The 13797-nt window shown below is 35.0% G+C and overlaps 1 protein-coding gene across 2 annotated transcripts in view; it reads left to right on the plus strand.

Annotated features, from left to right (window-relative positions):
• The first annotated feature begins 1116 nt into the window (after positions 1-1116).
• LOC129263452 (uncharacterized) overlaps positions 1117-13797 on the plus strand; it is a 30686-nt gene continuing 18005 nt past the window's right edge. The window contains exons 1-4 of one of the 2 annotated variants that reach the window (XM_064100792.1): positions 1117-1229; positions 6284-6454; positions 9279-9395; positions 10595-10654. In XM_064100792.1, the coding sequence (XP_063956862.1) occupies positions 6371-6454; positions 9279-9395; positions 10595-10654 (261 nt within the window). In that variant the 5' untranslated portion in view covers positions 1117-1229; positions 6284-6370. Of the gene's footprint in view, positions 1230-6283; positions 6455-9278; positions 9396-10594; positions 10655-13797 lie in introns of those variants that run through there. The other variant, XM_064100791.1, reaches the window with a different exon arrangement.

Raw genomic sequence — 13797 nt, forward strand, 5'->3', positions numbered from 1 at the left:
TAAAAAAAGAGATTGCAAAAAGGAACAATTTGCCGAACTGTTTGATACATTGTATTTAATTGTATTATTTTCGTTGTCAAAATTTCATGATTGTTATTATTTTTATCATTTGTCTATGTTATGCTTTGATTTTTGTAAATAAAATTCTCGTTATTGTCACATATTGACACGGACCCTCACGGGATCAAGACGGCAATGCCAGCGTGATCCCGGGAGGTACGGATAGTTTTGCCCCCGATTAAGCATCGATGACTGTACACGGCATCGACACGGAATCTTCACACGGACCATGCCCGCAGAGCACGTCGTCTACACGGATCACCAGGGCGTCAACACGGACTAACACGGCAGCTACACGGTCAGCTACACGGACCAACATGTCAGCAACACGGACAAACACGTCAGCTACACGGACCAACACGTCAGCTACACGGACCAACACGGTAGCTATACTGACCAGTACAGCAGATTATTCATTTCATTCTTTTTCCCATCCTTGTCGCGTCAACATCGTAATTGTTTTCTAAGTGAATTACAAAAAAACTAATCTAAACTCCAAACTTCCTTAAACAGTATAAACGCTGTGCTTATTTTTTCATAACCCAGTTTACTATTTTTACAGTGGTTAAGTGCTTGAAATCCTAAACAGCAAAGTTTAATTTAATATAAATAGAGCAGGTTTATATCAACTGCATAACAACTACTGGAAAGTTTATAATGTAAACAGCGTTGTATGAAATTGATGTGATAAATGACACGGACTGCCAAGGACACTCCTGGCATCCACACGGCAACTACACAGCAGCAACATGGACCATCCCGGATTGCTTTGTCAACACGGCAGTCCACGGATGACGCCGGATGTTTTCGACTGCCAAAATCTGCCGTCGTGTTGGCCTCGCGGACGTTCAAGGACCAGCGCAGACCTCGGACCAGCACGGACCCCCACGGACCTCCAATGATGCCCAAGGCGCCAACAAGGATCTCTCCCCCGGATCAGATCTGGGATGGTCCGGGGTCTATATTTGACTCAGGGGCTTTAGGAGGGAAGAAATGATGAAGGGGCGCACCGCACCTTGACCCACGATCCGTGGTAATGCCTAATGGTATGCTTTTACACATGACGGCTGCTATGACTGCACCGCTGCCAAGCGTACACAGCGCATGTACATTTCCCATCTAATCGGTGACAGACTAAACAAGTACATCCTGACTTCTCTCTATCCACCGTAAGTATGATTGTATTTGCTTGTTATATCCCTACTGGAAAGTGCACAATGTCCCACAGTGTGTTCCACAGTGTGGAACACAATGTGAAATCACCTTCGCAGTGTTGAATTTGAGCATTTCAACAATAGTCGGGTCAATATACGGCCAAAAATACTCCTACCCAAATAAATTACAACAAGCTGTTTTTCACTGTTTCTGGTACCATTTGACCTCAGAAATAACATACTAAAAATCTACCGAAATCCGCATCCGGGAAAGTGGTTAATTTCAAGATGGCGTCCAAGATGGCAACCGTTCATTTAAAACGGGTGCGGATTTTGATAGATTTTTTGTATGCTATTCTTGAATTCAAATAGTACCAGAAACAATTGGAATTTTGCAATTTTGGGGGTCAACCTATATATTGACCTAACTACAATGTGAGTCATATAGTCAACCATGTGAACATGCTTTCGAGGTGTCCACTGTGTGAAACATATCTTCACACTGTTGAGTTTGAGCATTTCAACAGTGCGAATCGCATGTTCACATAGTCGACTATGTGAACATGCTGTGAACAGCCACACTGTCGAGGTGTCCACAGTGTGAAAATATCTCTACACTGTTGAATTTGAGCATTTCAACAGTGTGGATAATATTTTCACATATTCCACACTGTGATCACACTGTATGACACTGTGTTCTTTCCAGTAGGGATATTTATATATCATTATTCTTTAAGAGAAAGGGGAGGAAGAAATGGTTCTCTTCGAAATGTTTGTTGATGTTTATTCTTTATGTAAGATATAATGATAATGATGATAATACTCAAATTTTATTTTGCGCAAATTACAGTTAACTCTCTTATAGAGTTATATATTATTCATATACTATTCATGTATATATTTTCTTAAATTTTATTCTCATATTTCTCATTTGAATTTTTTTTTACACAATTGGTGAAGAGACAGGGGGACGTGGAGGCCTAGGACCCCAAAAGTTTCTCTACCAACAAGAAAAAGAGAAAAAGAAAAAAAAAGGAAACGGTAAGGGAAAAGAGTGAAATGCGATACAATTTTCTAAATATTATGTGAAATAAGTTGAAGTAATAAAGGGTGGGATACAGATCATATAGTTGTGACCATACTATCCAAGTTTGATCGTCATTTAAATAAAAAAAAAGGATCAAAGAGGAAGTCAGTCACACGTAAAGCAATAAAAAGGAATATCATGTTGATATATAGTTCTGTTTGTGTTTCACGACATCTTCACTTATGCCTATTTTGCCTATTTTGAACTAAAGGAATCATATAAGGGTTCCATAATGAAATCTTTATCTCAACATAACGATTATGATTTATTTGTCATGTCTGTGTACAAAAGTGGTGTATAGTAATTCGGATTCTTCGTAAAATACTCCCCAAAATATCCCCCCAGAAAGTCCTTATAATAGAACATCAATGATTCAGTTGAAAACTCAGATATTCCAGCAGTAAAGTATTTTATATTGCTAAATTGTAAGGCATTCGTTGCCTTGACTTGTCTTTCCGTTAATGCCCACAATCATTATATTGATTATTATGGCATATAAACGTCAAGATTGACTTGACTTTGTAAATCCATCTACAGTACATACATCATTTTGTCACTGTGATCACTGCACTATGGTGTGATATGATATGATAATATAAGCGGAAATTCTTCTGCGTATTAGCTGGTGTCATTCCTGGTTATCAATAATTAGCCAACATTGTTTATCTGTTTCAAGTAGCATGATTAAAGAACAAAGTTCAGCTGAAGATGTGACGGAGCAAATCTGATCTTAAAAGGGGAATTCAGTCCATATCAACAAAAAGTTGATTTTAATTAAAAAAATAGAAAATCAAACAAGATTGACGCTAAAGATTTTGTCAAGCTCGGATGTAAAGTATGAAGTTTATGATAGTTTTAAGATTCGTTTGACTTTACAAAACAAAAGGAACCGAGAAATACAGGTGACATCGCATATTCAATATATTTATGTATAAACTAAGTAAAGATGATCTCCCCACAATTTTTCAAATATGTTCTGTAAAAACTCCTCCATACATAATTACCCAACGAGACAACGTAATTGTTATCACCTACCCCAACCCGTACGCTATTAGCAAAAAACTCTTTCGTCTTTTTTGGACCAGTGTATTGGAATTCACTGTCCAATGACTTTAAAGAATCACCAAGCATTAATATTTTCAAGCGCAAACTTAAAAAGATGCTAATTTGTCAATACTCCACACCAACAAGTGAAGCTAACATATAACTGTAACTAAAAGTATTTAAATCTAATCTAATTTGTCTAATATTATATATTCTAAATAACGTTACTACAGTGCCTATAATGACCTGTGTACCCGCCATGTTCCTCTTTTCATTTTTAGTTTTATATGCACCACCCTTTTCTCATTCCCTCTTTCCTTTGCCTCCCTTTTCCACTTTTATAATTTCTACTTAAAATTTTATTATTATTATCGTTATCATTACAATTACTATTTAAATTACTTTCCATTCATTGTTTTCGCTTTTTCCCTCTGTTTTGGTATTTTGTAGATTATGTATTTTAAGTTCAATTTTTCCGTTCATCTCTTGTATATATGTTATGTTAATTAGTATTGGAACTAAGTTTAGGGACTTGCTTTTTTTACGAGCTCTGCTTTTCTTGGCAATGTTAGTTGCCAGTTAATTTATCTTCAGTATTTGTTATGAAATGTCATAGAACTGTATGTATTATTTTGAGTATGTATTATTTTGAACAGGTATTTACACTGTTACTTCGATTAATATTATTTTTTGAACGGAAATCAAATCTAAATCTATTTTTTAAATTCTTTATATAACATTTTATTTTATTTTTCTCCTTATTATAATGCAAAGCAAACTTTACATTCGATTGCAGAGGAATCATCAGTGTTATGCTTGTTTGATTTTTCTCTTTTTACTAAAATCAACTTTATGTTAGGGTGTTCTTTCCTTTTAAGTGGAATCAATTCGTAAGCGTTCTGAGTGGGGCAGCGGCTCCTGCTCCACCTAAAATGCCATAAAATCAGCATTTTCCAGTCATATCTTTTTCATCGGCTTTCTTAAGGCAATTCTGACATGTCTAAAGGCTCTCTTTAATCATATTTAGGGAAAAGGGTACACTCTTAAAATAGGTGGGCAAAAAAGCCCAACTGCTAACCAACCCTGGGCAGCATACTGTACACATAACTATTAGTAAAAATCTGCCCAAATTGGGTAATGAAAACTAATAATTGGGTAATTAATTTGCTCAATTGGATAATAATTGCCCAGAATATATATATATATTTTTTAACCAACATACATTACCCAACAAAGTGGACAGTGTGTTAGTATGTTGCCCAACATTGTGAGTGTGTACACATCTTGCGCCCGCTGAAATATTTGTATTACCAACCTGAAAGTTGGTTAGAATAATCATATGAACCTTATAATTGTTGATTCAGAAAAAAAGGTAATTAGTTCATCATGCCATATTGTTTTAACCAACAGATTATTGGTTCATGTTTTAACCAACTAATAGGTTGCTCAAAGAATTTCTGAGAATGAATTGATTTTTGTTGTTTGGAAGGATCATATAGTGTTCTGCACTTCTGCAGAAGACATCAAATATCAAAGTCATAGGCATATTTTAGGTGGTTTTGAAAATTTAACCAGAACAGCGAAATGCCATCATATGCCTCAGGTATACAGGTCTCGAACAATTCCATAGTCAACCATCCTACAGAATATCCAAGTCGAGGTTTCAACTATTATGTTACATTTTTTTTTTCAAAGCATGGCCCTTTGACCGTTACGAGCAATTTCTAAATCAATATTATCAGTTTTTATTCACTCGTTATTGATAAAGGAAGTGTCAGTGAGTAATATGACTAGAAGTTTACCTTAACAGTAAAACTGATTATATATATAGGCTCTGTGACGTATATATTTCTAAATATTTATTTTTATTTTCATTAGAACATATTTATTCAGGTACAAAAGATCAGCACATTTCTTTTTAATAATGACCTGATGAAAACATGAAGAACAACAAAAATCACCATATCATACATGAAAATAAAGTCAAAATCTGAGTCAAAGAAAACAGTGTTTGGTATCATAAATGAACAAATATTTTGACTTGAATGATAATATGAATAAAACTGAAATTTTTAAGTTATCTAAAGGGAACAGTTACTAATTATAAAATTACTAATTGTATGATTTATTCACTGATAAAAAAACACTGAAATGATAGCAATGAATTAATTATGGCATTATAGGAAATATATAGAAAACTCGAGAGATACAATGTTAATAAGGTATTCATGTATGTCTAAAACTATAAAATATCAAAGGGTTAAGATCATTACAAATAATAGCAACGTGGCATCTATGTTAAAGAGGAATAAGGAAATTGTCTATTACAATAAATAAAATATAAGTAAGGGTTATTATAGACAAAATCATTGGATTACAAATACTATCCGGAAATAACTCAAGGTTTTTTTTCAGTCATTCTACCACAAATACAGGAGGGCGCACCATCTAATGTATGTAATTATATATTCCTATGAAAAAAAAAGATGAATACCAACAAAAATTATTTCCAAATGATATAATTACAGCATCAAAATCTATTAAAAATACAAAGATTAAAACAAAAAATAAGATAGGTTAATTATGAAGGAATTACCAGACCCAATGAAACTTATCAAGGACAATCCCAGGAATGATATGAAATATATATATATATATAATACAAGAGGGGATGACAAAGAGAGAGGGCGCGCGGGGGAGACAGTGTGCGATTATCGCAGAAATTAAGCGACCGATAAGCTAACAAATCTCAGGGGATTCCTGTCTGACCTAAATGTTTGTAATTATGATTACTGCATTAGCTGCAAGAAAATACATGTTTTAGATCCTGAATGAAGACAAAAAGTTTTGTTTTAATAATCTCGTGTGTATTTGATCAGTGGCATGCCTCACTTCTTTGTGATAACGTTGTTTGTTTATTTATTTGTTGTTGTTTTAGGTACACCAGCTCGTAGTTTGCTTTGACATCGTCAGGGCTGTCCTGGTACGCTTTTCTTCGATTCAAAGTCCGTTAGTGACGTAAGAGATGACGTCAGACCAACCACAACCAGCGGCATATGTCTATGGCATGCCCGTGAACAACCGATCATCTTATCTGATCAACATTAAGGTGGGATCCGGTATTAACTCGAAATATTATTCTCGTTATGTTGAAAGTTTGAATTACTTGCCAGATGGTTTGGTTTGGTTTTACACTCTTGAAATGTTGGGCAACGTGCTGTCCACACAACAATTGGTTTAAAAAATTCCAAACTCTGGGTAGTTTTTAACCAATACTGTGTAGTTCTCACCCAAAGCTCACATTATTGGTTTAAAAATACCCAGAATTGCCCAACATTTTTAAGAGTGTGTTAACCGTTGTATCATGACATAAACACTTGTAAAGAAAGGGTTGAAAAATTCCATTCAGAGCCACTGATGTCAACCATTCTGCCCATCTATTACTTCATCATCAATGCAATTTTGGATCCGTACGATTTTGTCAACGGTTAGCTCGCTGAGACAATCGATTGAATGGAATTGATTTTATTTCATTCTTCATAAAAACACATATAAAAGCCAACACATACAAGTAGAAACAATGATGAATATATAAATACATGGTTATAGAAAAATAACATAAGAGAACAACAAAGAAAACAATTTATGTCGAATAAGGGGTCAACAAAAAAGAGCAATTTGCCTTGTTGACCGTTGACCCCAAAATAAATTCATGATAGTAAGAAAGGGGAAGGGGAAAAAAGTTAAAAAGTCAAAGTCGTGGTAAACATACATGTATAATATTAAATAACTGAGTACAAGTTTAATATATAAAAAATCAAAAGGAACGTTTAAAGCTATTAACAGAAAGTTGATTCTTAAGATGAGGACCTCAATAAAAAACAGTATTCTTTGTAAAATTAGTTCTGACTTTAGGAAGATAGTATTCTACAACATTGCGTGTATTATACATTACAAATTTAGATGCTATCAGAGTAGGTAAAAGGCCTTTAGACAACATAAACATAAATATGGCAACATTCAATGGCGCTCGGCCTACACGTAAAACACTCGTGTATGCAATGCTCGAGTTGTATGAATGCGATAAATCAACAGACCTCGTTTGCATTCAAATTTATAATGTCAAATGACAAGGATCTATTATTTGGTGTCATAAAACAAATAATGTTCTTTTCATGCGTGCAATGGGCAGAATATACTTCATTCGGTGAAATATGAAATGCTCCATTTAACTCGGCTACGCTTTATCGATTACAGCATTAAATCTTTCATTTCACGAAGTATTCTGTCCATTGCACTCATTAACTTTCATTGTCTGTATGGTAAGGTCCCCCAGGTCTGCGCAGATTTTAATATTAAAGAGAAGATACGCAGCGACCACTAACTTGCAATACATTATACAAGTATACCAGGTTGAGAAAGTATGGCGGAAATATTTTATCCGAGGTTGGTTCGGCAATCACTATTTTTCCGAGCTATTTCCCGCTATACTTACTTAAAGCCTGGTGGGTGTTTCATAAAGCTGTGCTTAAAGTTAAGAGCGACTTTAAGAACGACTGGTGATCATTTTTCATGTTCTTGGGGAAAATGGTATTCATTGACGATGGTTAAGCGCGTATAAGAAAGGTTCACCAGTCGTTCTTAAAGTCGCTCTTAACTTACGAACAGCTTTATGAAACGGCCCCAGGTATATCAATTATATTTGTATACTATACTTCCGAAATAAAGGCATGGTATTTGTTTTAGATCCTACTTTTAATGAGTTAGAACAATATATCTTGAAAACCTAATTCTTGAACTCGTACTTCATCGTATTGTTATCTGAACCAAGAAATATAGACTGTGCGTTGCGCTGAATGACCTTCTTTTCCTGAAGCCAATCATCCAGCGTAATGTGGATTAGTGCCTGCGCCGTTCCTTCACGGGACTTGCCCGGTAGAGAAACATTGCTGTCCGGTCCGTCCATGAAATTGCATTGCATCTATGACGTCAGAACAGTGCACTATTCCATCATTGGCGTCAGGTTTTTCCAAGAATATTACATAAATGGACTTTTGGCACGCTTACTCATAAGTTATAAGGAAGATTGTCCACTGAAAATTGTGTGAAATGAAAAGAATTTCATGCTAAATATTAAGATAAATATAGTTAGGTGCGCAGACCTGCCCCCCCCCCTTCTGCATATAATATTGGGCCAAATCAACGCGTAATGTACGCCATACGCGAAGCATGCAGACGCGTACGCACACGCAATAGAAAAATGTTTTTGCGCGCTTGAGATTTTGACCTTTTAGATTATTTTTTTTTTATCCAAAGGCCTGAATTCACAATTTATAATTACGCATAACTACCGCGCATATTTAAAAAAATATCAAATGCTGATGCGTGCTTTTGTCACAGTACGTCAAAATGACGCATGTTGCCATGGTTGAGTACGCTATTTTTTCACGAGTCCACTGATTTGAACAGTGGACTCATTGGCCCGAATTCACAAAGGTGGTTTTGAAAACCCACGGTTGAGTCCATGGTTTATGCAGGTTTCCTGTATAAATTACGTTTATTTTACCGCGTATATTAAAACATGTCCAATGCTGATGCGCGCTTTTGTCACAGTGCGCCAAATTGACGCCTGTTGCCACGGATATCCACGCTATTTTATTCATGAGTCCACTGTTTTGAACTGTTCAAAACAGTGGACTCGTGAAAAAAAAGCGTACTTAATCATGGTAACAGGCGTCATTTTAGCGCACCGTGACAAAAGCGCGCATCAGCATACGCGGTAAATAGGTAAATGCGCGTATTTTTTTCAGGAAATCTGAATACACCATGGGTTCAACCGATGGTTTTCAAATTCACCTTTGTGAATTCGTGCCAAAAAAGCGCGTTAACGCTCTATCCACCTATTGATATTGATGGATTCATTATTCTTTCAGCAAACAGCAATCCTGCAACTGATAGCCGGATGTCTTCTTGTTGTCTTCGGAATAGTAGCTATCATCCTCATGGCCCGTTGGTCCTTTTTTGCTACGGCTATCTGGAGTGGAATACTGGTAATACTACTACTACTTCTACTACTTCTACTACTACTACTTCTTCTACTACTACTACTACTACTACTACTACTACTACCATTACTACTACAACTACTATTACTACTACTACTACTGCTGCTACTGCTACTGCTGCTACTGCTGCTACTGCTGCTACTACTACTACTACTACTTCTTCTACTACTACTACTACTACTACTACTACTACTGCTACTACTGCTACTACTGCTACTACTACTACTACTACTTCTACTACTACGACTACTACTACGACTACTACTACTACTTCTACTACTACTACTACTACTACTATTTCTACTACTACTACTACTACTACTACTACTACCACTACTAATAATACTACTACTAATAATAATGATAATACTTCTACTACTGCTGCTACTTCTACTTCTTCTATCGCTATTACTACTATTACTATTAATACTACTACTACTTCTACCAATGCTGCTGCTGCTACTACTACTATTACTACTTATGACAATAATAATAATGATGATGATGATAATAATAATAATCATTGTAATAATCACAATTCTAATTATGATAATTGGATAATCTGGAGTGGAATACTAGTCCTACTTCTATTTCTACTTCTACTACTACTACTGCTGCTACTACTACCACTACTACTACTACTACTACTACTACTACTACTACTACTACTACTACTAGTTCTTCTTCTATTACTACTACTACTACTACTTCTTCTACTACTACTACTACTACTACTACCATTACTAATAATGATGATAATTATGATAATAACCATAAAAGAAATAACAATACGATGATAATAATTGTAATAATAATAATAATGGTAATCATGATAATTATAATATCGAAAATAATAATGGTAATGATAATAATGATGATAACAATAATAAAAGATGATGATGATGATAATGATAATAATAATTATGATAATAAATGGTTATAATACTGATTATAATAATAATAGAAGTGAATCTAATAATAGTAATAATGATGATGATACTCTTCAACTATAAGCTGATTTTCAGAGGGCGCTGCATAACATAAAATGTTATTATATATATATATACTACCCTCTTCCATCGTCAAAAGTTGAACGCCTGAGAAGAAAGAAAGCTCCATTCAGTGCAGTTCCATCTAATCAATCATTCTTAATTATGTTTACGCTGACTGTTCTTATATAACAGATTTATGGGCTGAATGGAGTCATCGGAATATCTGCAGCTTCCAACGGCAGCAAGTGTTTGGTAACCAGTCTCTTTTTTTTTCTTGAAAATAATAAAAATCTTTGTTATGTTGTAATAGTAGAAAAAGCTATTATATACTTTGGTCGTTATGGGAGAGATAGAAGAATTCAGATCTTGTGACGTCACAGGTGATCCGCCCTTCATATATCGTGTGATATACTGGTAGAATTTTTTTTTATCCCTTTCTTAACAAGAATAGAATTGCTTTTATTTGTGAGATTCATAATTATCAGACACGTAATCTCAAGCTTCCTTCTATGATAAACATATTTTTATGTTCCATTCAACAATTATGACGTCACAAATTACAAACTATAAACTGTAATAACTCTCTTAATATTCTTGGATGGATTTTCTGTTTCTGTTATGGCAACTCCCGTAACAACTCGACAAGACAGATTTGTGCTAGTATAACCAATTACATAGGAAACATTTTGGCCCGTATTCTGAAGTCGGGTTTAACTTAAACTCAGGTTTAAAGTTGTGGTTTAAGTATGGATAGCCAATTGTTACATAAATCACTGACGGTAGAGATATTATATTTCAGCTCATTTGGCTCTAAAATGCTTCATAATTTTCTAGGAAGTGTAAATAGATGATTGTCTTCGCCATCGATGAATCAGGAAAGAGCACAGCAAACATAAGAAACATACAAATTAATAAAAATTTTGACACTTTTGAGTTCCCATAATTTTAACACAGATTTAGACCATGGTCTAAGTTAAACCTGACTTCAGAATACGGGCCTTAATGTCTAGGCTAAAGCCATTGGCTAACATTGATTTGACTCTTTTTACAAATCTGAGCTGCGAGGTCCCATTTGTCACCTGTGTCTGTGATATGTAAAAAAAAAATGAAACCCAAAAAAAAATCGCGTCCGAAAATCATTAGTTAGTGCTTCAAAAAGTGAAATATAAAGTGACCGGAAACACCATTTTAATTTCATCACATACACTTATGTGTTCTATTATTATCGCAACGATACAAATTACACTAAATCTTCGATTATAACGTATCAAAAGCATTTCTTTTGATTTTTTTTTGGTTTCAGATTTTTTTAGGTTGATAGAAAGGCATCCATGTACATATTTCATCTCTCCTTTGTTTTTATTTTATTTTAATTACAATCATGTCTATAACGTTAACTTATGTCTTTAATAAGGCACAGTAGCTGACTTTTAATATATAGAGGACAAAAATTACTCTCGGGTCTTTTTTCATCAAAGTGGAAACAATGACAGAGCGGGTATTCGAATTCGCAACCTTATGATCATGAGTCCAGTGCTAAAACCCCTAGAACACACGTACTTTTACCAATATATTTTGTTTAGATGTTTCTCCTATTCTTAAAATCAACCTATTGTCAGGTCGAACTTCCTCTTTATGTTTCTGGCAGATTAGTGCAATATAAAAAAAATTCCACGTTATCATCGAATATACATCTGAAATGCATTCACGAGAAATAAGAATTGATGGTGTTTATCTTCTCTTCTTCTATTAAGTAAAGATAAATTTAATAATTGAGTCTGTAAATCAAAGGTTAATTGTCACATTATCCTTACTTCTAGATCTGCTACTACAGGACTTAAACTGAATCTGAAATTGTAAAGAGACGAACTCTAAGCCTAAAAACGATCACACTGAAAATCACCAACACAGATAAGCACACATGGGACAGTGCATTATTATTTCTTGGAACAAGACCCTACAAATTGCTGAAATGTTAGGGCCTCTGCTTATTTTGCTTTTTGAGAACTTCCTTAAATGTATAGAAATATGGAATCCATTTTTAAGAGGAAATTCAGGGTTGTCTGTTGTCATTGTTTTTATCAATCTGTCGACTGCGCGGGCCGCGAAATTATTTTCCCCCAAAAGTTCCGGACCCCGATATGACTATTCATGCTTTCTTCTTCGGAATAACAGTGGGCTGCGCGTGGACATTGTGGTCGTTCGCGGTGCATGCCGTGAATGAATCAATCAGCACATGTACTATACCCCTTTAGTCCTTAGGCTTAGATCTATAGATCCAATTCTTAAACACTTATCAAAGTGCAATTTAATGACACTATAAAAATACTAGGCTAAGGTAGGCTAGGCTATGGCTTACCTATGGGTTAGGGCATAGTATCTAAAATCTGGACCTGTCTAATGCCTGGAGCCAAAAATGCCATGGTTAACTTAGAATTGGTTAAAGGTAACAGTAGATCTGCCGATACCCTTAATCATAGGCCATATAGGCTTCTTTAGATGCAATTCTTAAACACTTATCAAATTGCCATTAATGACAAGACAAAATCAAGGCTAATTGCCCAAATATTATCATAAATCTAGATAATAATAATAATCCGTTTTTTATATAGCGCTTAATACATCGGAACGACGTGTCTAAGCGCTTTACAGATATATTATTACCCCGGTCATCGGATTCAATCAGTCATTCCCGCACACAATGTGTGCACATCCTCCACTCCCTGGGGAGTATTCCAGTCAGTCGCCAGATCAGTAGATCTGTTACATTTAATGTAAACTTTTTTTGTAAAATAATGACATCCTCGCTCAAAATCGATAACTATGATGATGATCACTAACACAGAAAAGTATATGTGGGACAGTGTATTAATATTGCTTCGAAAAATATCCGACGTTCGATGGAATTCCGTGCTTATTTTGCTCATTTCTCAGCACGTTTATGCATTTTCTTTTAGAGCTATTTAGCAATACATACAAACACTTTGGTGGTAATTTCAATGAATTTTGTTCGAACTCAATTTGAGATCGTTACAACTGGGTGGTATGCCCCCTACTTTTCTTTAATTCCGAACATTACGTTTACTTAGTACGTTAATCAATGAGATCAAATCAATGCCCTATAGCCTACGCTAGCAATATCTTAGCCTAGCATGTTGTTTTGTCACTAATGGCAATTTGTTCAGTGATTAAGAATTGGATATACAGTAGATATAGATCTAAGCCTTAAGGCATAGAAGGGTACCGGCAATTTTAGGGTGCTGATTGATTCATGGCACATACAACGCGAACATATGGCAATCCCTTTTAACATTTATTCACATTTTCTCATCATGCTCATATCAAGAATTAGACATCTTGATATCGAGAATTAGATTTCTTGATATCAAAAATGT

Source organism: Lytechinus pictus, chromosome 6, assembly GCF_037042905.1.
Source record: "Lytechinus pictus isolate F3 Inbred chromosome 6, Lp3.0, whole genome shotgun sequence".
Classification (NCBI taxonomy): Eukaryota; Metazoa; Echinodermata; class Echinoidea; order Temnopleuroida; family Toxopneustidae; genus Lytechinus; species Lytechinus pictus.